Source organism: Spodoptera frugiperda, chromosome 26 (genome assembly GCF_023101765.2).
Source record: "Spodoptera frugiperda isolate SF20-4 chromosome 26, AGI-APGP_CSIRO_Sfru_2.0, whole genome shotgun sequence".
NCBI classification, from domain to species: domain Eukaryota; kingdom Metazoa; phylum Arthropoda; class Insecta; order Lepidoptera; family Noctuidae; genus Spodoptera; species Spodoptera frugiperda.
In genome coordinates, this window is record NC_064237.1 from 1,043,921 (window position 1) to 1,071,194 (window position 27,274).

Here is a 27,274-nt window from a genome sequence, read left to right on the forward strand (position 1 = left end):
GCACTAAACTTTTGGCAACATAAAGCACTTTACTTTAAAATCAAAGTGTTCAATTAAATTAGTATAACTTAATGATCCTTGGCCAAAACCTAGTTGGTAAAAAGCCAACAGACTTTATTTGACAATTCTCTGATTTCCCTGTAGATAGTTCACAAGCATTATTCTGACGATACACCGGGAGACATAAAATTCAGGAGTTATGTTCTCATTAGTAAATTAAAACGTAAACTTATCTGCTAGCCATACCCTCAGTAGCGTAGCGACGTAGGTAGGTATTCGAATTATAGCGTAGCGAGGGACTTTCGCTCGTGTCTCGCCGGTGCTTAGCTATAGGTACCAAGTACAAGGCTCGCAGATAACTATAGAAGTACCTATAGAGCCATACTACGTCTTAACATTTCGGAAAACTGTTTTATGAAAGTTATGTAGCTCATATAACTCGGAAAATAGTTTCATAACTACTATGTATTAACTTTTGTATTAAAATTTTTAATGCTAAGGCCTGTTTGAAATAGTTAAACTAAAAACAGAACACTTTGGCATTTTAAGCTCTTTTAGTACTCGAAGAGTAAGCAGTGGTGCACATACACAACAGATGGTCCTAAATATCACCAAGTTTTGTCTCTTCTGCTGCTTTTCTCTGTAGTCGCGTTACTAACCACTCAACCAATGAGTCATTTAAATAATGATAACTTTCCAAGAATTACTAGGCAAGCATGTTTCGGAAGCGCCAGGCGAACTCCTTAATCATCGTAATGATGATTGATGAGATATGCTCAGTGCGCAGGGGCTGTATGTAGTAAATGCTGAAATATCAAAAAGTGTGTGATTCATACAAATACGTAAAAGTTTCATGATAAAACTGTATGTTCGGAAAGGCTTTCATTAACCATTGAAATCCAATGCAGTATCGAGTAACTCGTGTCGCCATTGGAACTTTCTGTCTCGGTTTAATTATAAGCTTGCAAGCTGATATTTTCGTTAATGCGAGCAGACAAGGAGTAAATATTCATGGAGGACTAAGTTCACTCGTAACTCTTAACCAACTTTGACACTTTTCAGGATGTCATAAGCATTTATGGTTAACAGTTATCTGTTATTTATAATCTGTAGGAACATTACCTACGCTTTCCGCAGAAAACATAATATATTCCATAATTATATTGCTTTTTTATAACTTACCATTGCCGTGAAAAGGTTTACAGTCCACTACGGATGTCTGTAGACCAGAAGCGACAGGCAATGCTTTGCAGATCCTGTAAATACCTATTTCCTCCTATTAAATATCGTATGCTGTAGTCTCTTTATATATATAAAAATCTATGTATTTTGCAATTCATTTGTGTTGAAAGACTGTCTTACTTTTGTCATCACTTTTTTAGTTTTCAATTTCAATCTTGGCCTCTCCATTTTCATTACTCATGGCGTAGTGGAAATTTGTGGTATATTCCGATATGAGAGCGGCGATCTCGAGTGTCACGCGTTCGGCTCCATACTATGCTATATGTTATACTGCGATAGTATCACTGTATCACTGGCCCCGCACTATGTTATGGAACGGTTTACGACAGTTATCAATTAGGGCTGCGGTCTTTTTCAAAATTGTGTTCCGTTGTTTGTGTGTGTTGTTTTTTTGGATAGATGTCGATATGGCAGTTCCGATTCAGAACAATTGCAATGCCAATACAATAAATAAAGCGATGTCACCCTAAAAGTACAGTACAGTTTAGTTGATTTTTATTGATTTTTTAAACCAGATTATAACTTGATTACGCCTATAAATAATAATTGTAGCTAAATATAAAAAGTTTAAGAACTTCGTGATATTTAATTTTTTCGAGTTTCCGAATCTCGAAAAAACTAATAAACATGGTAAATGTAAGTAAGTGTAAATGTTAGTGACCATATAGAAAGTTATTATTCTTTTAACTTTACCTAAATATTTGGGAAATAAAAAGGCGAGATAAATAAACTGAATACAATGAGTTTTGATCTCTGATTTCCATTCGCTACGAAACTCAATATAAGACATCAGAAAATTGTAGGTCAGCTTATCAGGGAGACATGAAAGCGAAGAGATTAATCACCAATCTTAGAGAACAGTGTGTTATCAGTAATAGTATATTTAAATTGTTTTCGTAATACAATAAATAGTGGCAGCACGTGGACAGCCCTGATAACTGTTATCACGAGTTCCGGGAAAGCGATAAATAAATATTATTGTTAGTTACTTAACCGGCGGGTGAGTGTGTGAGTGTGTGAGTGCGGAGTGCATACCCGTGAAATATTCACTTTAGCTATTTGCTGTGTAATGTTATAAATGAGAAGGTAATAAATGTTAGGTAATTAGGGATATTGTAGTTTTCTATAATATAGGTAGGTAAGGTACGATAGTGTTCTTTTGTCCTCATCTGCTTCATTGATCATTAACAAGCGACTCGAGATCATCATAGAAAACCGACGTGAAACAACGCTTGCGTTGTGTGAGTGAGGTTACCGGAGGCCAAATTAACCCCCTTTCCAATCCCCGATTCCCCAACAACACTTAAATTCCTAACCCCAAAAGGCCTGCACTTGTAACACCTCTGGTGTTTCGGGAGTCCATGGGCGGCGGTGATTTTTTACCACCAGGTGATGCGTCTGCTCATTTACCGGTTTATACCATTTGTAATTACATAATCCGAAACACCTAGTAAAGTTAAGCCATTTGAACTATATCTAGGACCTAGGACCTATAGAATTTAGCTCAATTTATCACCTCTTCTTACTCATGAAATTGTTGTTAAGCTTCTGAAGAATGCAAAGTTAAGAATTAAAAAAAAATAGTTCGTTGGTCTAATATAAGATACCTACTAGGTAAATATCTGACATGTAAAAAGTAATATTGAAACTAAATCCTCAAATATTACTCTCCTACACCTTTTGACTGCGAACTTTGAAGGACATTGATAAGTGACTCCGGATCCAGGTATCACACCCGGATTTATACTATTTTTAGAAAGGTTTCCGTTTCTTGATGATATTAGTGTCTTTATTTTATTAATCTTTTGGACTGGTTTTATTACTGTGAGTGTACTTCATGAATTAAACTAGATTAGTCACCGATATGCGTGATATGTTTTGTTTCTAAGTATCTACTTTCGATGAGGTATAATACCCTGGTACTTTGTCTTTCAACTCTTCGATCGTTTTGCTTTAGAACAAAACCAATAACTATAATAAATACAAGGTTCACTTTACTGCGGTACAATTTTCCGACATTAACTCTACGAATTTCCCCCAAAATTCCGAATTTCCTTATCACCTTTATAACTTGCCAATAAACATAGGCATACCAAAATAGAAAAATATCTAAGGATTGAATATTAACCAATTTTCCTCATTCCCGATCCCAACAATAATTGGAGTTAAATTAATAATTATTGTTACAAATTTTAGCACAGGTACTTTCCTCATTTCCTATAATAATTAAAACAATTTATTAATACACCTGTATCATATACATACAGTACACTTTGGAAGCAACACGCGACACTTTGGAAGTTAAGAAATACTTCTGAAGTAGGTATTCGTAAAGTCTACTTTGTTGACTTAAACCCAAGTTGCTGAGTCACGCTCGTAAATACCGTTAATGGTGAACTGTAACTTTTCTCCTCGAGTGCAGTTAAAATGTTTGTGGGTGCCAGACAATGAGTAGTTACCGTGACTGGTACAAATCTCGTTCTATATGAGAGGCTGGAGGATTTCAAATCAATGTTTGCTTCCTTGCGTCATCATCTTCAGATTTACCTCTAGATTGTACGAGGACGTGAGCTTCGCTTTATTTACTTGCGCAAATACTACTTGCATCCTCGTCGCATTTGGAATCAGTAGTCCAATTCTGTTCATCTAAGTTTCTTAAAAATATAAATATAAACTTAAGCTGATCAACATCCACATGCATATTCACGCATTTCCGAGCGAAATTGGCACGAAAAAGTATCGAATCTTCGAAATTGATACCAAGCTTCTCAAGTCGGTATTCCATTTTGGAAATTAGCTGTACCTATTTTATTAGATAATAATAGGTACGTTTCGCAAACATTTCATAAAAATACACAATTAACGAATAGTAGTAATAAATACGCCAGCAGTGTGTAACTACCACGCCGCGGAGGCACCCCGGCTATAATCAAGTAATTATATTTAATTGACGCTAAGCAAAGTGTGAATTAACCAATTGAGGTTAAACGCCATCACAATTGGGAGTGCGACTGGTCTGTCATGATGATACTGAGCACGTCATCCCTATTGTGACGTGAGAGATTGAATCGTCAACAGATCCGGCACTGACGTTTGTTTCAAATGGACAAATTGGGAAATGTTAGAATTGGTTCGGCGATTGGATTTGATGGTTACGGTTAAGTAGCACTGTTACACTATTGATTGTTTGTTTCATTTGTTTGTAATGATTAACTGCCGATCTCAATCAAATAGCTTTAGATTAAGATAAATTTTTGACATTAGTTCTATAGAGTTTCTGTCAAAAATGAAGATAGATCCAAAGATTTTGGACTAAGATCGGTTATTCAAATTGGCAGTTGTTAAGGAAATACTGACTGCCTCGTTAGCCGAATGGTTGCAAGTGTGCCGGGCAAGGGGTCTCGGGTTCAATTCTCGGGTCGGACGAAGTACTACTGGGATTTTTTCAGATTTTCGAAAATTTCTCAGTAGTAGTGGTGGAAATTTGTCCGGTATATACGGCAATAGGCTCACCAGCTATTACATAGGACTTACAACATAAAATGTGAAAAGTGGGTGTACATTGTACAGTGACATTACGTGCCATAATGTGCACCTCTGCCTACCCCTTCGGAGATAAAAAGGCGTGACGATAGTTAAGGAAATAAAGATAATCTTTGTCATTTTATTTTCCATAACAGACACTGTTTTAAAATTCTGAAATCTACATTTATGATTATTTTCACTCATTCTTAAATTCTTAAATAACAAAATCAATCTTTAGTACCAGAGCCACATAACCTAAGGGATATGCACCATAGATCAGCTATCCAACAAAAGATTACACTGAACGATGACGCTGCACGTCTTAAGAGGAATCGTGTTTAGAATTTAAAACGAACTTAGTTCAGATAAGTGGTGAATAGAGGAAAGACAAGAGGATAAAACATTGGTTTGCTTTGAAAGATCACGTCTCGATATATGAGAGGTTATTGTAAGACTCAGTCTGTCATTCAGTCCTGGCTGTGATGTAAACACTACGTATTAATAATTCATACAACTTGATTGAGCTTGACAACAGTATCTACGCCTACTGATTCTGTATTCCTAGTCTTTGTTTCAAACTCATCGTAAATCTTGGATTCTCTACGATGTTTCGTGTCGTATTCACTTTCTTTGTATAGAATGGTCAACCCAAGATTGAATGCTTACATATTTAAGTACGTAAATGGGACCTAGATAGGTTCCCACAACCGTTTCTAGCTAAACCGGTCCTCTTTTCGGACGTGCCCTGCAATAAAATAATTGATGTTAGAAGTCACAAACACAATAAACACTACAATAATATTTTCTAAGTATAAGAAATAAACAAATAAATAATCTCCGCATGGACAGGGGTGCCGGGGTCGATGCCAGGGGTAGCATAGCAACCCCGGAGGGACATGCCGGCAATTTGTGTTGCCGCATTAATCGATATTCGAATTTATGATATTTAATAAAAAGCTTTTATGAGTTTCTGTGACCCTAGTACTAATAACATCGTTCACTCTATCGAAGGAGATTAATAATTTTATTAAATTAACACCATATTTTACTTTATAGGATTTTCTCAGATTTCGTATATCGTTGCGATTTTACCAAAAGAAAATACTAAAGGACTTTAAAACTAAAAGTCCGCTCTCCCGGTGCTCATCGTCTCGACAAATTGCATGTAACGTAGCTCGTAGTCTCAAAAGTAAACTTAAAAAGTTTGTTCTGTGCGCTCGGCTGTTTCCTCACATATTTGAGAACTAACAAAGCTTTTATAATCCCGTGATAAGGCGACTACCTCGACATTGGATGGCGCCTGATATTAAAGCTACGTGTGGCGCTAATGTTTATTAAAACTCACTCCTTATTTACACAAACATACCTACATATTACTACAAATCAAGGAGATCGTGATCGTGATGAAAGAACACAACAAAAATATAAAACTACTCTGTTATTATATGTAGAATGCACCTAACATTAATCCATTAATGCCTGTCATAGTGTTACATGCGTAGCTGCGTATGCAGATGTATTTGACAGCGACAGTAATTCGGTTGAATCATTTAGTCGGCATACGTGACAAAATATATGCATACCTAGTACTTCGGTATCTCTGCCGCAAGCCACCCAGGTTACATTACGAAGCTTACGGTTTATAAACAACATACGTACGCAGACATAACTTCAACTTTGGTCAGGTTACATTAGCCATAACGTTATAGGTGGCCGAAATGTTTCATACAGTTCATTACACGCTTTACAAGGCTTATACTGGTGCATAGATTAGACTGTTATCATAGTTAGTAAATATTAGCGAAAATCTAGATTAGGTTGAACAAAAAGTAAATCAGTCTGTGGTTGTGAATAAGCTTCTAATTAGCGATACATATCGACAGATTACAGTCTCCTTTGGTCAAGTTACACTACTGTTTAGATACAAAAATTGTTTACATTAGCAATCGCTCAAATATCACCAATATCAGCAGCCGTCCAAACAGTTTCTCTTTACCGTCAAAGCGACGCTCTCTGCACAAAGTGCGGAAAGGACTTATCGTTTACGTCAATTGAAAATAGAAGCTAACGGTAGAAAATCCTACCTTTAAACGATACATTTTTATCCATTTCTCTGGTAACTGTAGCTTTTAACTCGTGAAATTATGTGCTATTCCTTTGCAAAGTCCCAGTTTTGTTGGGCCTGTAGTGTGAGCACTACGGCCCTATGTAATAAGGGCACATTCCACGGATTTCGCCCGCGTAGCTGGCTGCCGGGTGTAATTAAAATGAGTTCGCTTTATGCTTGTCCCTCGGCAAGTGTGTAATGGAACCGCGTTTATTACGGGACTCGTCGGGCTCTGATTTTTGCACAACGGAGTAAAGGAACTCACATTTCCTAGTGTTCACTGTAATTTTATTCCGAATAATAATATGTTTAAAAATGCCTTCGTTTATGTAGTTGTTTAACATTTCTATGGTTTAAAAGTTAACGTACCGTTAATCCACACAGCCTCCAACATTTTACATTTTGGTCTACGAACTCTTTTGTTAAAGTTCTACCTCACCTCTGAATCATGAGTTATAAACAAACCAAATCCATTTCTCGTATAAGGCGAAAGGCAAATAAATCTCCTTCAAATTCATGGCAACAGCAGCAGCTGGCGACTAATCCAATATTGTGTGAGCGGAGACAAGTTCTTTGTCGCAGTAGAATGGGTATTTGAACATTTACGAGCCACTCCGACCTGAGCCGTTAGACCTCACGCATTCACCTTCCATCCTCTGGTCACCGTTTATGAGACCCTATTGTCTAGCCCTATTGTTTTCTTCCACAGAAACATGAGTTACTGTATGCGTACAGCGTGTTTTATTACCAGTCCTCCGATATTAATTTGTCTTGCATCTTCTTGAGTTATGGCGTCCACAGGTGTGAGATGCATATAAATTCTTGCAATTAAAACATGATCAAGTGACATCATCTTCCCACTGTGATGACAGGAACGATAAATAAATTGTTATTGAAACAATATAATAAGCTTTTATGTGAGGTTTATGGATACGCGTGGCGTTTCGTCATAATTCATTAGTGCATAAACCCACACACTCGATAACATCACGAGATCGATCGCGTGGAGATCTCGCGATAGCTGATCGCGCGATACTGAATACACGGCGCTGCTAAATAATAACTAGACGGTGTTTTGAAACATTAATTGTGTACATATGACGGCAATTATTTCTAATATTATATTCATTAATGTAAAGTAACAATATTCTCGTGATTTCAATTTAAAATCTCCTGTGGCTTTAAAGCATACGATACGTAAACCCTGGCGCGATCAATCAAAGTGACTGCTATCAAGATCTGAACGCGGTCAGTTGTTGGATGCTTATCGGTTTAACAGACAGTCCCTCGGATTGCTTTTTAAAAGTTATTGAGAGGTTTTTGGTTGGAATTAGGGGATTTTTGTGAACAATATTTTTACTTAAATATCGGCAGTTATTACGTGTGAATGTTTTTAATAAAATATATGTAAACTAATTAGATTGACACCGCAAAAGCTATGCTTAGCTACCGATTCCTTTCAATTTCATGTTTTATAAATTAGGTATAGGTATTATTTATTGCATCCGCGCGCATTGAAATACGATTTCGTACCAAAAAATGGTCTGTGATTATAGTAAACGGTTGCTAGTTTTACAAACGCGAAATGTTAAGCCGGGTCCAGACGAGTGTAACGTGTAAGTAAACGGTTGCTAGTTTTACAAACGCGAAATGTTATTTAGCAAGACGTCGCGAACGTGACGGATTCGCGAATGAAATGTACTCCAGGCTCTCAGTAGAGACACGAGCACTTAAATTAACTTCACGAACTATTCTAAAATGGTATTCTAATGCCGTTTCGAGAATTGCGCCGGTATTCCGGGAAGGTCCTAATACCGGCCCTTTTATGCGATGCCCTTAACTTTTCAAATGGGTTAGCATAATTTATTCCCTGCATCTCTCACTGTTTAATAGGACACCAGCATTTTTGTGGAGCTCTTTTTTTCGTCCAATCGTCCGTCTGTTGAACGAAGGACGGTCAAGTTTTTCTTATTTCACAATTTCAAATGATTAGTTCTTTTGATTCGTTTTTTGTTACGTTCGCGAGTTTACAATAGTTTTTTGTTAATTGAACCTTGTGGAGTTTATTAGCGTTGTTTGAAAAAGGGGAAGAGAGCGATGTTTTGTAGCGGGATACGATTTGCTGGGCCGTTAGACGGAATTGAGCAGAATATTTGAATGAACAATTTTGTTTGCTTATTGGTAACTGAAACATGATAAATGTCTTGTCTTACACACTCATTTTGTAACGGTATTCATCCTCAGAATCGCATTATTAGTAGAATTACTATTCCTAGTATTCCTATAAATCTGCATGAATAAGACGTTCCATAGTACTGATGATCATGCATTTAGTGAATTAGGTAATCTCGCAATGTTCTATGTAAACTGTAAGGTGTCTCAGTAACGTGTCATGTCAACAGCGACGCATGTAATCACCGTGTTCCATAATTTGGTGTGAGTTTATGTATTAGTGACACACCGAGCTGTGGGCGGCTCGGGAAACTGACACAATACATCTTACAAATACCCACTTAATATGATAATTAGTGGAAACGTTTTACAACAACATGGTAAATAGTTATATTTCACTCAAACACCGTTACGTTCCCATAATATTCTCTGAGTGCATGGAGTATTAAATAAGTGGAGCGCTCGTGTGCATGGGTGGACACGCTTGGTGTTTGTCCAGTCTACTACACAGCAAATGGAAATAAACTGGAATATTTTTGTTAAGACTTATTTTAAGGGATTTGTTCTCCGTTTTTTAGATAATTTTGTTAAGAAAAAGCTTTGAGATCGCATAAAAATGTTTGTATCAGTTACTTTACAATCTTTTTTATTAATCGATGCCACAACACAAAAATTTTCTCCTGTGACGTAGGTGCGTTTACAAACATACGATCTCACATACACGTGACACTCAGACCCGTAACAACAATTTGTGGAGTGCTCCTTGCGGCAATAGAACCCGCTACACGTTGTACGACAGTGAGTTGTCCAGAATGTCCAACAACCGCGCCAATCGTGCAGTCAAAACTAGTTCTTTCAGTTTTGTAGCTTATTTAACCCATCCGAATCTTTCAGTACTTTGTATGTAGGTACAGCACACGCCACGCCCATGATCAAAATCATTACAATTATCCATTGTTACTCCATTTGTCTAGTAATCTATTTGTTGTATAGTTTTGTTCCGCTAGGCGAGTCTCTCCTTATTAAATGATAATTTAATTGCATTCAAACTACTCACAACGTACTTTGTTTTGTAGAAGAATGTTAAGAGAAACACCTCTTATTATCGCTTAACGAGCGTCCGTGGAAAATTGAGCGGAAAATGCAAAATTGTTGTTTACCCACTTTGATAGAAAATTGGCTAAAGCATACATTATGTTACTTAATGAAGCAAGATTTCTCAGAATTCTTTGTTAATACGAAGTAGGTTTCGTAGCTGTTTCGAAAATATTAAGTAAAAGTTTGCTTATTAATTTTTCGAAAGGTTTTAGCTACTATCTCTTCTTTACAGTTAGAATTCAGTGTTAATTTCTTATTAATTTTGCCGTTAAGGTCTAAAGTTTAAACCTAGCCCATCTCATTAGGTACTACGCAAATCAACGTAAAACTCGCATCAAGTTGCTACACTTCGCAAATTAAATATGAATTCTCTTTGTATGAAACTCAGTGTTTTCCGAATGGCTAAAAAGCCGAAGCAATACTTCAATCACTGTCCCACACACGTCCCACTGAATCGCCGATATTGTTCGAAATCTATGACGTCAAAGCAATGTTCTACCTCTTTATTGTTGCTGTTATTCTGGTACATCGGTTTCTAGTTATTATGGCGATCAGCTACACTTTGTATTTTTTTGATTATTCGTTTGGTTCTAATTACATTTGTTTAATTTTTATGTTTAACGTAATAAGCGTCAGATCCATTCTATTCTTTCAGATTTGAAAGTGAATGAAGTTTCTGTAGACTAGGGCGACAGACTTAAAAAGAGCTAGCAATATTAAAATGCTTTTAATGTTTCCGTAGTGCTTGTTGTCGACGATGATGACGCACCGCTATATTAGGCAAACCTACATTTAGTTTGTTTACAATATTTATGTATTGAAATAAGCAGAGACTTTATAATAGTCTAGTAATAAAACTTACGTAGATATTTATTGTTGTGTTATTATTTTTCTCTTATCTTCTATTAATTAACAAACAAGTGCGTTAAAATGGATGACTAATTAATACAAATTGGTACCTATAGCTATAAATGAATATTTGTAACTAAATAATAACATAGCGTTAGTTTTTTAACTAGACACGGTTCCTAAATCATATTCAGGGGATTTTACCACTATTAAATAGAATATTGGCGAAACTGTAAATGGTTTTTATAGCATTTTTTGTACGTTTATATTGTTTTACAGGTAAATAATAAATTTTAATGGCCGTAGTAATAACGTGGCGTTGTTCACAGGTGGTGAGGTGGTTCAACACGAGAGGCGATGCTGGGCGGGGCGGCGGGGGGCGCCCGCTCCCGCCCGCCCACTGATCTCCAACAAGGTATGCAAGCCTAGTACTCGTAACACTGAAACTAAAAGTATTTTTTTACGCTTTTATTTTACTACTGTTGTACTGAATTTTCTTTTAAATAATTAATCGTTGATTGTAGGCGATTTTTATTTTAACCAGTACCTACCTACGTTATTAATCCTATTATACCATTAGTTTTACGTTGCACAACTTGTAGTACCTAACTATTATCTCTTAAAATTACATTACACAAACGTAACCACCTTCCTAGCCGACTATTCTGTTTTATTCTAATTAGCGTTTTAAATTACATAAAACTGTTTTTAATTATTGTGAACAGTGAAACAAAACGATATTTCTTCCACAGGTGTGGCCCGGTTCCCGTTGTACTCCCTGTTCCCGACACAGACCGGTAACCGACCCACGATACACAAAGGTGGGTTATTTGTTATTTGTAACTATTACAAACTTGCTTCTACCCGTAGGACATTGACTTTTGGTCTGAATAAGTCTTTGTTTTAGTTTTATAACCTCAACAGCAATATAATTATGTACCTAAGTATGTATATAGTTAGATGTCATATACCTAAACAAGTTTAGATAGAAATTCTCGTCAAAAATTACCAAGCAAACATAAATTTCAAAATGCATCACATACATAGGATCGTTAAAAACAACAAACAAAACGAAGAATGTATGAGTTAATGTTGTTCTTGTAACCGGGTTACACATCGCGTGATGGCTGCCTGTGCCCGGGGCGACAGGCGTGAGGATATGTCTGACGTGACGTTTCTGACAGCCGGCTCACCGGTGGTTCAACCGGCGATATAACATTATGTTTCGAGTAATCTCTCCTGGGGGCAGAGATCGTTTTGGGACCAGGGATGCATAACATTCTTGGAGAATTATCATTTCGAATGTATTGTGATGCCTTTATCCCATGCGAACGTGATAATCGAAATTCCATGTACGATGCCTAATCTGAGTCAGACCATTGAAAACGGTCTTATCTGACCATTGCTAATATTTTAAAATTAGTTAATCCTTAGTTCACCTTTAATATTAAATGTCGTATTAAAACCGAGAGTTCAGGGGTCTAACTAATGTAAATAAAGTCCGAGTGTCCGTACGTAGGTCATTCGACTGGTTTTTCAACTTAATGCTTGTAAATAAGTAAATAAGTCGTGTTGACTGTTGATCAAGTGACGCCCGGCCACAAGTCTGTCCGCGCCGCAGATGTTATGTCATCAGAACTGGCCGACTAACTAAATATTCATATCCACTTCAGACATATTGTTTGGTTACCTTAATTGTCAGTTTGTTTTTCCTTTTCAACTGGATTCAGGCGCCTTTCAGATAGAATACAACTGTTTGACTAAAATTACAACGATAGAAAATATTTTTTTTGTAACTTTCGTGAGACATACCTACTTGCCGCGTCGTGGGTCGCGGATTGCTGCTCATGGATATGAGCCTCTAACATGGCTTGAATCTAGTCGAGTTCCTCGTCAAACAATTACGTGAGCAAGCAGATAACATGATAATTAATATAGTAAAAGACCTTTTTGAGAACTCTTCTTTGAGAAGTTCTGCCTCTTGCGAGTTCATCCTTAGCAAAACAGACAGAGAAAACTAGTTTGTGTTCTTATGTAGATGCAACAAGCAATCAAGAACCCACTATACCGAACACACCTATATATGATCTTTTTGGAAAATTGGTTTATTTACATTCTTCCAATAATATTCAGGCTACATTAAAGAAGTTCCGAAGTTTATATTTGGTTTGACATGCGTAGTAAAATGACGGCGTTGCTTTGAGGTTCCGAATTAAAGCGATTGGTTACGCCCGCAGCGGCGCGAGTGACACCCGTGTAATGTGGAACAACGTACAACTGATTTACTTACAAACAAAAATTACTTGTTTATTACAAAAAAAGGAATATCGTGATGTTAGTGTCAGTCTTTTTATCCACCGAAAGGGTAGGCAAAGGTCTTCATGGTTAACTTTGCAAGTTACATGCTAACCTAGTAACTAAGTTATAGGATGGAACATGAGAGTATAGGAGAGGAGGAAGAAATTTACAGAATTCAAAATCTTAAAACCTAAAACTACGACTTTACATAGTTATCCAAAATTAGGGTAATAGTAAAATGTAAACGATATAGGTAAGTTTTTAAACTGACATGGTCACTAACACTATTATTAGAACTTGAGACGGGATATTTACCATGTTTATTTATTTCGATGAGTTTCCGATATTTCGGCACTGTTGCAAGCGCCATGATCACGGATGAACGGGAACGGTTCGGTTCAAACGTAATAAGCTAGTTCTTGTTACTAGGTCCTCATACTCATACTGGAGACTTTGTTCTGCGTTCGATAACCACGTTAAGGGATAACGTGACAAATATTAGATTTAGGTTAGAAACCTAGCTATTGATTATTAATATAGAAATAACTCCAAAGATTACACAATTTGTTCTCACCAATAATATGATCTAACAGATGAAATGAATAAGATCGCGCGGCACAAGTATGGCACCGTTGATAATCACACACATGTGCGCGGGAGTCGGCTGTCGAGTGACATTTAGTAATTAAGGTCTTAGATCCCTTGGGCCAGACAGAAATAGACTCTTTGTTCGCTAATGCGCAAAGAGTTCGTGTTTAGTTTATTTTGTTGGCCGTTCGGTGCCGGTTTTAGCTCGTATTTTTAAAACTTATTTGCCTCGACTACCACACGTTTAGGGAAAAATAATGAATGGCATTTTTTCCTGTGCAATACCTAAGTAGGTACGTAAGTATTAATCTGAGTCAGATATCCGTTAGTAAAATAAGTTAACTCAGGTTATTAGGTTTTTATTTGATGACTATAATGTTCATTATCGAATTAATTGTATGCTTGTGGTATTACTCCCTTCCTAGTATGTACTTAGTACCCTATACTTAACTGTTATTATGTAGGTATGTATTATCGTGGATAAGTTTTAGTTAAGTACTGAGAATTTCACTCTATTTCAAATCCGATAAACAAAAAAAAATCTAATCAACGAAGTTGTTTATTTCAAAATTGTTCAGGTTACATTATTTAGCACCTAACTTCAATCTATTGGTACTTACTGTGTATAAGTATACAGTAAAATATTTCACAATACCAAAATATACATAGTAGGTATGCATACGTAACGTAAACACAAAGCGTCTAGACTCGTGAAGCGGCTAGAGCGAGACAGAAATACATGTTAGTGCTTACACGAGAGACCTAACTACTAGGAAAGCAGCAATACTTTAGACACTAAAATAACTAAGCCGTACTAAGGTCACATAACTCAAAAGATTAATGAATCCAGTTGTTCCAGTGACGGAGAGTTTGTTTTCGACGTCGTTGTCAACATTCGGCGTGCCGACGCCGCCGCCGAATTCCCCCTACTCGCCGCTGCAGCTGGAACTCCTCAACTGCTCGCAGCGGGTACTCCTCACCGACAAGTAAGTTTTATGATTAACGCACTCACGTGTAACTTACGGACTCGGCCATCCAAAATCACGCTCGAAGTAAGTACGGTGTGTAAAGTGAAAAATCAGCAGATTCAGTTTATGTGTTGTATCGTATTCAATGTACTTTTAGTTTGCTTGTTTTGTTAACGACGACTATTTTTCAGTCAATTTTGTTTTGAAGGTAATCAAAAATCTAGCAACCTCTCGTCTAGAATAATGTGGGTAGGTTACAGTTAGCTAATTGAAAAAAATACGATAAGACTGATTCTACTCAATGCAGGTAGATAGAGATTTTAGTTATAGTTTTGGGATTCTTGGGTATCTGCAAACTAAACAACTCGCAACGGTTTACTAGTGTCATACGAATACTAGGCGGCACTGAAACTATCTAGGAATAAGGTGAGCTGAGGGGAAGTGCCCTAATTACGTGATTTATTTTCTTACGGACAGGGACCACACTAAAATGGAAGAAGCTAAACTGGGCAAAGCCTGTCTTCCTGATTCTTTATGTTGTCCTGGTGACCAGCGGCAGATGCTGGACAGTATCGGCGTCATGCAGCCGCTTACTATCAAGACCGAACAGGCAAAACGGTCATGCAACACTTGCCTCACAAATTCTCCAAAAAAGGTAGTGAAAATAATAGTGCTATTATTTACTTACAAGGGAATTAATGCTTACCTACGTCATGCATGTATGAGCTTACGAGGCAAAATTATTTAGAACAAAAAGTATTTATTTATTTTTATTTTATGTATGGGAAATAGTCGTATTTTTTAATGTGTTGTTGTGCTTTTTATTGGTGTTTGTGATATAATTTACTTATAATAGGTACTTATTATAACAAAACATTTTATTTTTATTATTCTCATAAAATAAAATTCCCATAGGTCATGCATACGGACAGTGGATGTAGTAGAACAAATCCCGTAACCTGGCTTGGGGTTGCGGGACAAAATGTGCAAGTCCAGGTGAAACGGGAACCTCAACACGTCCAAGTTTCAGAACTGGTTGCCGTCAAGCTTGAGCAAGCGTCGCCTGGTAACAAGCCAGACCACCCGCCACCGGCGATACCGGCATCGCTAAACAACGGTAAGCTTCTACGTCGTTATGTTTGCCTAGTACATTCGTACAATATTTACGCGAGATGGCGATGAAGAATTTTTTTCTTTTCTTTCTATGAAGACTTCATCTTTGTAAAAAATAGAACGTGCTCTTTATTCTTTTTAATCTTCTTGTGCTTAATTAATTTTTATAGTAGTATTGAGAACGTGTCAATTTATTTATTGAATAGCCTTTAATTTTTTACCTAGTTAAGAAATTACAACATTAATTTGGTACAATGTATGCATTTTATTTGGAAGAAGTTTCTAACGTATTTATGTATTTAGAACCGACAAAAGACTAGATTTTAGTAACATGTTCATTTATTGTGTACATTTTTCGCACAGGATCTATTCCTGTCGGCATTGCAGTCGCTCGACAACGAGTAGGCGATGCTGGTCTCCTCGCAGCATTGTCTCAAAAAGACAACCAACAACGCATGCACGATATCGGTAAGTTATTTTGTGTGTAGACAATGATAAAAACTTTCAAGTTTGCAGACATACAGATTGCTATTTCCTTATCACTCGACGAATATACAACGCGTTATACACTGTTACACTATTGTACGTGTTTGCGTAGGTAGTTTACATGTAGTAGTGTCAGTGTCACTTTAATCTCCAATTGTCATTCATTGGTCGAGAATATCGATACACACTCGCCACAACCTCTTTGCTGTCTCTGTTCGCCTGGTACTACTATGTATTTACTAAGATGCGCTTGGTAATGAAAAAAAAGTACGGAGACTTATTTGAAGGCCGGCTTTGAAGATTTTTAAATGGATAATTTTTTTGATTGTTTTTAAAGGTAGTCTAGTGTTTTACACCTTCGATCAAAATAATAATTACAGTAAAGTTATTTTGCAAACATATTATACAGGTTGATCCATTTTTAAGTAAACAAAGGTTTCCGTATATACGTATTTTTAAGTTAATAATAATTTGTACTGAACTTCAAATAATAAAAATCGACATTGATCGTTCCGCTGATACAAATAAAGCAAAATCGAATATTCAGACCAGTAAGTCAAATGTCTAGTTTAATTGATTGCGCGTTTCAAATGAAATCGCGCTTTTATCACGGCATCGCGCCGAATCGCTTCGATCACGCGAGCAGTTTTTGATACTGCCTCGAAATGTAGCTTACATTCAATGAATAAATAACAAGAGCCGATGTGCCTAATGTATACATATTGTACATGTATACCTACATCATTTATGTGCAAGCATAAGTAATAGGCGCCAAGTTTCTTCTAGCAAACGTAGGTTTTCGTAGAAGTAGGCAAAAACTGGAAGCAGGTAATTTAAAATACAACTCATGATTTCTAATATCTTTATAGGTACTATCAATTTGCTTCTAAGATTATTTTTTTAATATTATTTGAATTTTAACCCATCAATGCGATGGTCAAAAGACAAATAAAATAAATCTTTCACTCGAAGATCTCAATTTGAATTCGAAATTTACAATAATAGCATGCTACTGTTTTGAATGGCGCCAGTAGGCATCGACATCTCTCAGACATTATCATTTTTATCGAATGTGTTAAATCGTGACGCATTTGGGAATTTGGTAGAGCCATAATTTGAAATGAGCTTCTGTTTTGCTACTTTACTGGATCGCGTGTTTGACGTAGAGTTGATTGACGAGTGTTAAAAGACTGTCGCTTTGTCGTTGTCAAAATTTTGATTCAAATACTTGAAATACTCGTTTCTTCGTAATATTTTGCGTTTGATTGATTCGTGATTAAACAACCGTTCATTAACAGAGAGTGGTTTTAACAGTGGTTATTAATGAGAATTTTGGTGTCGAAACTCGTGTGTCGTTTCTTGTAATCGTCAAAACTAATCATTCTAGGCACACACAACAATACTGGTTTTTAAAAAGGCATTAGGTACACAAAAAGTCACAAAGTTTTATGTCCTTGTACTCGACAATTTCTGAACGTGTTTTCGGTTGTAAAATATTATGTAACCAACAATTACTATAAAACCACACACGCAGCGTAACCCTGTCAAGACATGCTCATGAAATGCAAATGAATTTCAGAAAGTCTTTCTGTGTTCATCATAACGGGCCTTATTTTCCATGTTTATGGTAAAAAAGTTGAAGCACTTAGTTTGTTCGACCATCTTGAACGTACTAAATATGCACCCAAGTTGGTATTACTCCATATTAGCTAGAATACCTATAGCCTGACATTTATGTACGTAATTATATGTATGTGCGTATCGGTCTTTGTAAAGGAGATTTATGGCATAAAAGCGCGTCTGTATCCGACAATTATATGCTAATCAGATATTACAGGATCGTCGGTTACGTAGGCAACGTTCGAGCGCTATATTGCAAGTGAACACGAGTTATTCTTGGAGTTTTTAGGAATACCTACTTTAAAAACACAAAAAGTCGTAAATAAATACGAAAAAATGCATTATAAATAAAATGTTCGTATTATGAAAATTACTCGTAAGTATAGTATGAAAATTACAAATCATTTCATTGTCACGTAGGTTAAAATTCTTATGATTAGACAAATTATGGAACTAGCAAGAGGTTTTTACATTCTAATTATCCGCTTAAAATACAAACAGGTCATTAAAATATCAATTTACTCGACATGCAGGTGATTTTAAAATAATAACAGCGAGACTATAGTCTTCGGGGTTGTGCATTGGAAATATTTTTATGAATATGTAGATAGCCCTTATATTGTAAATAGCTGCCCATAGTTGGTATCGTGGCCGTCATGATCAGAATAAATTAATAATATTTTACACGCAGTAAAGTTTATTGCGAATTGTAATAGAATCTAATATGCTGATTGAATAGCTTCATCATTACGAGTGAATTGTTCTGTTATTGATGATTAGTGCAGTTTATGTGAAGGCATCAGAGCTTATCGTAAACAAGAGTACATGTTGTTCAAGGAAACTAACATAAAGTGATAATTATGATAAGTATCTGATGTTACTTACGCTGTGTGTAACAAAAAACGTTTTATATTGTTATTTTAATTATATCATAAACACTATTAAGTATGCCATAACTAACAAACCAAGTAGAAATTGTCACACGACGTGACACGTTTTGTAAAAAAAAGAAACTTATGCAAAATTATTAAATAATATGAATGTGATAAAATCTTACCAATGTTTGCTTTCATAAAAAAATATTTTATAACCAAGTACGAAATAAAATGGCAATTATACTAAAAAAATATCGTGTAATAAAGGTAACAAATATTCCATTGCATGACCAAATCGATACGAAGGGTTGAACAGTGAATAAATGTAGTAATGCCAACACCTGCCGTCGACGTGAATGCTTAAATTATTGACGACGTAAACGACATTTGTTAATTCAATGACTAAATTACGTTCAACTTTATTACTATTTTGGCCTGAAACTGCCTACATAAACCCATTACTATATTTTTTATAATATAAAGTCGATTTTATTTCTTAATACAGTTTTATTTCAAACGTTTTTCATTATTAATCTGCAATTGCTGTAGGGTTCCTATAATTCCTATATGGAATTATTTTATGGTGGTTTTATAAATAAAATAAAACTGTCTGCTACTTCTGTCAGTTGAATTATAAGGTGCATAGAAAAACAAAATAATAGCAGTAACTTATCCAGTTTCTTTTTGATGCAATATACTTTTTACCTGTTACTAAACAAAACTATATTTTCTAAGCAAAATAACTATTAATAAACGCATATCGTGTTAGTTTATTAATTGAATCTTCGTCTTTATTTTATTCTGTGTTTTGCCGCGATAATTGGTAGTTCTATACGAAGATTACAAAGTTAAAATTGAATTGTCAAAAAAGGCAGTAAGAAATTAATATTGCGTAGGTATTATAAATATCGCATTTCAATAACCTTTTCAGTACAAAGGTTAATTTTGGGTTTAAGTAAATGATCCTTTAGGATTGAATAACGTTTAAATTGTTATGAAGACATTTGGTGAAATGTACATAGAAGTCACTATTTATTTTACATCACACATCATGACGACTCTGCACTTTACCTTGGTTTTCCTTATAACGATTTTTGCTTCAAAATACACAATAAACCTAAATAAAATTAATCAAATTCAAAATAACATTGATAATTACAATTAAGTACGATATATATTTTTTATGAAACATACATACACGGACCTCGCTCCCGTTCTACAAAGATAATATCGCGAAAACGAACGGATATTATCACGTTCAAAATTATTTACAGTGCAAAAACGCACCGGCTCCAACCAATTACATGCTAATCACTGTTTTATAATTATTGTTACAATGCTCGTGGTGGCTTTTGTATTGCTAATTTGTATGAATGAAATAAAAAATATTAATTTTATGTTTTTTGTATCCTGTAGCACGCTGTATATGCGTGGGGCGTTCTGTTTCACCACCGGGCCACTTTTCAAATTATATTATTTATAATTTGTTTAGACTTTATTTCTTTAATATCCGCTGTCGGATTAATTGTGCTTATTTTATAATGCTACTAAAGTATTTGCCCGGTTTTTTTAGTTACGTAGTCACAAAAACATAAAACAATTTGCAATCTGCTTTTATAATTCGTACGTTCGTTACGTTACAAGAAAAATAAAGAATATTTTAGTAGCTATAATGTACTATCACTCACTTTTAATTAACATATTCTACTAAAAGAATTTTTTTTTGCTAACTTGCTCCTTTTTGCACACTTTGTTACTAAAAAACATTCAAAAACGAGTGCAAGCGACACTACAAAGTTGACTTTCAGATACCAGGGCGATATGAATTGAAAGAGTAGATATCTACACGTTTTTCATTACAATTATTATCAATCGCATAGATCAATATTTTGATTACTACACACACGTAATCAAGCACGACGCGACAGTTATCATGAATTTACATTTTTAATTAAAAACGTTTCTTTAGGTCTAATTAGGTCGCGTATGACAAGAAAACTGCTGAATACCTAGTAGATAGAGTTGTATTTCCTTTATTGTTGGGATTTAATAATTGATCAAAGAGAAGGAAAATTAATTGATATGAGTTATATGAAGCATTCGTTACAATTTAATTATTTATGCAGTTAATAAATACAGGGATTATTTATCTTAACCATATTACTTACTCAAGGATTTTACTTGAGAAGCCAGCGATAGTGTCGGGTGACACGACAAACGTAGGTAACTGGATAAGGAACAATTTATGGGAATGCATTATACAACACTATGTTTGATGTAGTTTACCATTATTTAGTATTATTATTTTTGATGCGATAATATTTCTCTAACCTAAAGGAAAATTGAAATCTTTACGAATTTGCCACCTAATTTATAGATTAATATTTATAGATTAATTTCATTGATACAAATAGTGGAGTTGATTAATAATTTCGTATCGAATTGAGCATCTCATTTTTAAAGTCGGTTGCAAAATATCTCGTAGCGAAATCAGTGTAGGATAACTGTGTCTTAGTGACAGGAATGTATGAATTCGAGGATGTGTTGCATTTGTTGCCAACGAATTTAGGAGTTAGAATATTTCTAATCACGCTCTGTGGCAATTCTGCCCCCGCCCGTCACAAACATTTGGCGCGCTTCCCGCCAATGCGCGAGCCAGGGCTGGCAACGATTGCCAATTTCTGACAAAAAAAATTTTGGTTTTTTTTTTACTTACGGAACCTGCATTGCTAGTTTAAGCAGTTATCGTCACCAAAATTTCTCATTTTAATTGGTAAATAATTCGATGTTTGCATTATTCTCGATAAGAAAAAAAAAGAGTGGTGCAAATAAATCAGAATAAGTTTTCATTACTCTTTTTGAGAGGGCTGGAAATTATCCAATGACTTCTCCCGCCTTGTGTGAGGCGGGAGGGAGTGTCAGACTCTTACTGACTAAAAACCACCCCTTTCCTTCTCCTGCTTTGAGCCGGAGCCCCGGTAACCTTTTTGGTAACAGGTTGATTATTATTTTCTGATTCACTCATTAATTTAATTCATTCAAACAACTTTTACTCCTTGAAACAGTAATTGACGAGCAAGATATTGGATATAAAATATTTTCTATCGAGTAAAAATAAATTGTAGTAGTTACTTTACGATGGGACAACCCTCGAAACAACTTAGAAGACAGTCTCCCCCGCACAGCGACCCTCGCCCGACCCTACTACAGAACGATTGCGAGCTGATCACACATACCTCCTGTCCGCTACTGTGTCCCTAGTACATTCCGTGACGTTTCTATCGGAGCGTCTACGGTGACGTAAGGAAAAACGTTTGGATGAAAGTGTCGCCGTCACTTTTGAAGGTAAAGCGATCGGGTACGCATAAAGTAAGAGTAGGTACAGCTTTTTTAAGTTCTTTAGATTTCAGTACATTAAACAACGAATAGAAGAATAATTAAGATGTTTTAATAAGTTTTTTAGTTTAATACAAAATTAATTAAAAGTAAATGCTAAAGAAATTATTACTGACATAGAACAGGCATAAAACTTTAACTTAAAAATAATATAATATCATTAATAGTTCTGATACTTTTAAAATTGCTCTTGGACGCTTAGGGCTTGGTAGAGTACCTAAATCGACACTAGGGCTAAACAAACGTCTTTACATTAGAGATTAATATTGAACATGAAAATACCCAAGACACTGATAAAGTAAACAACCATATTTGGGTCAATAAAGAAATATTTCACGGTGTCTGAATAAATTACTGTTACGAATTGTGTTTGGTATAGGATAGCAAACAGACGGACGGACGCTTGTCATTTAGCACTAATTTAACTCTGAATGACTGCATCAATCATAGTTGAAAGTAATTGCTCGGGCATTAGCTAATAGCTCTTGACTAATGATGTTATCCTAATCTCTTTTTTGTTTTTCTTACAAAATTGTCTGTTACAAAATGATCTTCGGATTGTTACTGTCATAGTTATATTAATAACACTGATTAACCGACACTGAACAATACATACATACAATAGCTAGCTAGGCTGGGATTCGTGATGATGAGATCTTAGACCAGGTTATCATAAGTTTAGAGAAGATAGATAAGTAATTACCATCGTGAAGCGGAATACGTCCCCTGCTGAACCTACTCCCCAGTCCTCACACCTTGGCAGGCAATTTTTTTTTTTTAAACGTTGCCCCACATTAGGATTTTCTCCTGTGTCGTGGGTGCGTTTACAAACATACAAGTTCACATGCACATGACACCCAGACCCGGAACAACAATCTGTGGATCACACAAAGAGTTGTTCCGTGCGGGAATCGAACCCGCGACACGTTGCACGGCAGCCAGTTGCCCAGCCGCCGCGCCAACCGTGCAGTCAACAATTAGGAGTAAAGGAATTGCAGTTAGATTAGTCACTGAAAAAGAGGTTACTGCTGTCGAGTACACAATAGCTGATTCTTTTAGGACATAATCTAGCCCAGACAAGCTAGATTCTAGATTCATTTAATTATTATTTCCTTACATAAACGTACCAAAGATATATTTTATTAAGCTTCGTCAGTCATTTAAGTACATTTTTACTCGATTTGTGAATTAACTGATCTTTAAGTATATACTTAAGTAATAGAAATATCATATCAGTGATCCCACAGATCCATGTTTCAATATTGAATGGCTATTAGCCATAAAAAGCGATTTTCTAACGACCATGCAATCAAACATGTCCGCTCTATGGCCGATTGTAACAATTTATTGTTGGGGAAAACTGAGTGTTGCCTACCATTTACACTATAAAGTCATCGTTTAATTTGTGATACATCAGTAATAAATAATAATTTATAAAGTCACGTTTATTTATTTTACATTAGACAATAATTAGGTACAAAGATCTTAGCGTAAATGCTATGGTAAAGGTTCGTATTGTGTCTATTCAGTTATTCACTAAAGTTAATTTATAAAACCGACTTCACTAAAAAAGTTAAAAATAACTTTAATTTCGGAAGTCGGTGTTTCTCGGTATTATTTTTTGTTACACCGACTTCCGAAATTAAAGTTATTTTTAACTTTTTTAGTGAAGTCGGTTTATTTTTTTGTAAAAAGTATTTTATTTCACACTTTTTAGTTGCGATACTCGGTATCGCAACTAAAAAAGTCGGTTAAAATTCTCTATCTCAATAACTACTTTATTTATTTGTCACAGTCACTTAATTAACTTTATTGTGATTTCTATGTGAGTATGAAGTTCCATTGGCCATTTCTGGTCTTCTTCATCAGTTCCACCTCTTCAAAGGTTACTTTTTTTTTACTGTAAATGCTTCAATTCTAGATGAATATACCAAAATCACTATATAGTTCCCTATAATATTTGAGGAGTTCCCTCGATTTCTCTAAGATCCCATCATCAGATCCTAACTTGGTGACAATGGGACCACCTCAGAACTATCTACTTTCGAACAAAAAAAGAATTTTGAAAATCCGTCGACAATTGATGGAGTATTAATTTACTTTATTGTGATTTCTATGTGAGTATGAAGTTCCATTGGCCATTTCTGGTCTTCTTCATCAGTTCCACCTCTTTAAAGGTTACTTTTTGACTGTAAATGCTTCAATTCTAGATGAATATACCAAAATCACTATATAGTTCCCTATAATATTTGAGGAGTTCCCTCGATTTCTCTAAGATCCCATCATCAGATCCTAACTTGGTGATAATGGGACCACCTCAGAACTATCTACTTTCGAACGAAAAAAGAATTTTGAAAATCCGTCGACAATTGACGGAGTAATCGATGAACAAACATACAAAAAAAAAAAAAAAAAACATACAAACAGCCGAACATTGTACCTCCTCCTTTTTGTGAAGTCGGTAAAAATGGTTGAACTCGCAAACTTTTTACTAACTTCGAAGTTCTGAATAATTTTAATTTCATAAAAGATTTATTTAATTTCTTTGTAGAGCAACCTGTTAGTCTAGCCTTGCCTATATTTGTTTATAGTATTTCGCACCTATATTTCGATTCCATAAATGGATGCATAAAATTTTCAAATAAAATTAAGAACCCTACCTTTACGTCGTCACTGAATTTTGAACGTTAACTAGTTGAAGTTAAATGCTATAATTCCGTGAATTATAGAATCCACTATGTATTACTGGGGAGGGTGAACAAAGAGGGTACCATATCTCACCCCGGCCTCGTGTTGTTTGGAGAAAAAAAATGTTGACTTTGCTATTAAATGTGCATGTTGACATTTATTTGCATTATAATTTTGGATAATCTACATCAAGTGTATCAGTTATTAATGGGGCACGGTACTTACTTTGTTTATATTTTGGTATGCTAATAGCTATTAAAACAAAAGTTTAAATAAATATAAAACACGGGCTACATTAAATTAAAGAATAAAAAGCTAGATTTTTATTTCTTCGCGTTAGTTAGGAACAACAAGTTGTCAGACGCGCTTCTACAACACATGATTCATTCGTTCGCGTTCATGCTGCCTTGGTACATTTTGTGGGAGACCGACAGTCTGTCGAATCGTCGGCGTCGTCCACTGTTGTGACATTACGTACTTTTTTTTTACCCGACGTGACTGTAGGAATGGTATTGTTTTCTTATTTTTCTATTTAGCAGACATTACTTAGGTATCTTAGTTTACTCTCAAATAAAAATATAATTATGTTCAAAATATGCATGTGTAGACCTAGGGTACCTAATAGCAAAATAGCTGCAGGGGTAGATAAAAAATTGTGTGGATAATTATATTATTTAATTTTATTTCCATTAATAGTCGCTATTGCTTTGTTCATGATTCGCTAGTAAAACTAGTTAGCCCAGCGACCACAAGCGAAACGAAGCGACGATGTCGTGTCAGACTATTTACGCTACGCTTCACTACGTTGACCACGCAACGCGGCATCGGCAACGCAGCGATACGTGCAGTTATTTTAATTCTACAATAGGGACGCTTTACTATGGCCTAAATTTCCTGCTTTGAAAAATAATACACATATGACTCTATGTACATTTATTTTACCATACATAATTAATTCCAGGTTGACAATACACCTGTATCTCAATTTTTACTAAATCCTAACAATACGATATTGTAAAATGCGCCATTTTACATTTATTGGGAAATAAGTTTTATAGTGAAAAACTTCACAGTTTTCTTTGGTCGGAAAATCCTAGTTCCATCCGGGTCACACGGCGTCGGATAAACCCTTTTCTTCAGCGCGCGTGATACTAGGCTCGCAGTAAACACGAAGAGTTATACGGCGCGGCGCGACCGCTGTATAACCGTAGGAGGGAAAGAGACGCACCGGCGCTTGGAATGCTAGCGTTAGAAAGAGAGAGATATACGTTACGGTGAAGGTCAACCGAACTGATAGGATACGCAGTGTTATTCAAGTATAGATAAAACGTACGTATCAAGATTGTTGACGTGATAAAGTAAATGGATATTTTATTTAATAAATAGGCGATGAGCCTGTTTTGATAATATTGACACTGATTTTAATACTTGTTACAAAAAGGTTTAACTGAACGGAAATCGATAAGTGTATTGAATTTATAGTAACGTTAAAAGTACTTACTAATTTTGTAATGAATTTATTTTAATACTTGCATACATGATTTTTATGCACAATATACCTAAGAAAATATACAGGTTCATAATATAAAAACAAGCTTATTTCATAAAATGCTTGTCGGTCAACTCGTATTGTTTATTCTGTCTGTAGTACAACAAAACGTCGAGAAGTGTCAAACTAGGATGACGCTACGCGTTAGAGCGAGACGGACAAACCAGCACGTGCTTCCTTTCATAATTTTCGTTTTGGCTCCTCGCCCCGCTGCTACTCCGATATTTCATCTCATTGTGGGAATTTGTTTCGTGAGAAATAGCACGATTTTTTTGCTTTTTGAATTTCTTGTTTCTTTCGAAGAAGAAGTGATTTTAGATTATTGATAAAAAATGTGCATTTACATAGAATTTTAGACATTCAAGTATGCAAGCCACAGCATACACAGGAAATAAGAATTAAGACTATAATAATTAATTTATTTAGTATAAAATTAATATAGGAAATAGACTGTACATGCCTGCCTAAGTCATAATAGGTCTAAAGTAACTATTTCTAGTGTTTATGAAAGCTGCATCTAAAACGAACTATTTAGAATATTGTAAACCTATTACTATTATACTTATTCCGAGATAAAAACTAATTTATTTATATAGGTAGTTAGTTTAAAAGCAGTCCCTTTGTTCTTTGGTACAAAAATACATTCTAACTTCTAATATGGAGCATTAGTACCAAGACTCGTTAACCTAAGCTCAAAAGG

The 27,274-nt window shown here is 35.4% G+C and overlaps 1 protein-coding gene across 4 annotated transcripts in view; it reads left to right on the top strand.

Annotated features, from left to right (window-relative positions):
* The window catches only part of LOC118264689 (protein winged eye), an 88,356-nt gene that overhangs the window by 44,396 nt on the left and 16,686 nt on the right, over positions 1-27,274 (top strand). For 2 of the 4 annotated variants that reach the window (XM_035577281.2, XM_035577284.2), the window contains exons 2-7: positions 11,323-11,408; positions 11,746-11,814; positions 14,730-14,865; positions 15,325-15,502; positions 15,763-15,964; positions 16,324-16,428. In XM_035577281.2, the coding sequence (XP_035433174.2) occupies positions 11,351-11,408; positions 11,746-11,814; positions 14,730-14,865; positions 15,325-15,502; positions 15,763-15,964; positions 16,324-16,428 (748 nt within the window). In that variant the 5' untranslated portion in view covers positions 11,323-11,350. The remainder of the gene's footprint in view (positions 1-11,322; positions 11,409-11,745; positions 11,815-14,729; positions 14,866-15,324; positions 15,503-15,762; positions 15,965-16,323; positions 16,429-27,274) is intronic. The other 2 variants (XM_035577283.2, XM_050704909.1) reach the window with 1 other exon arrangement.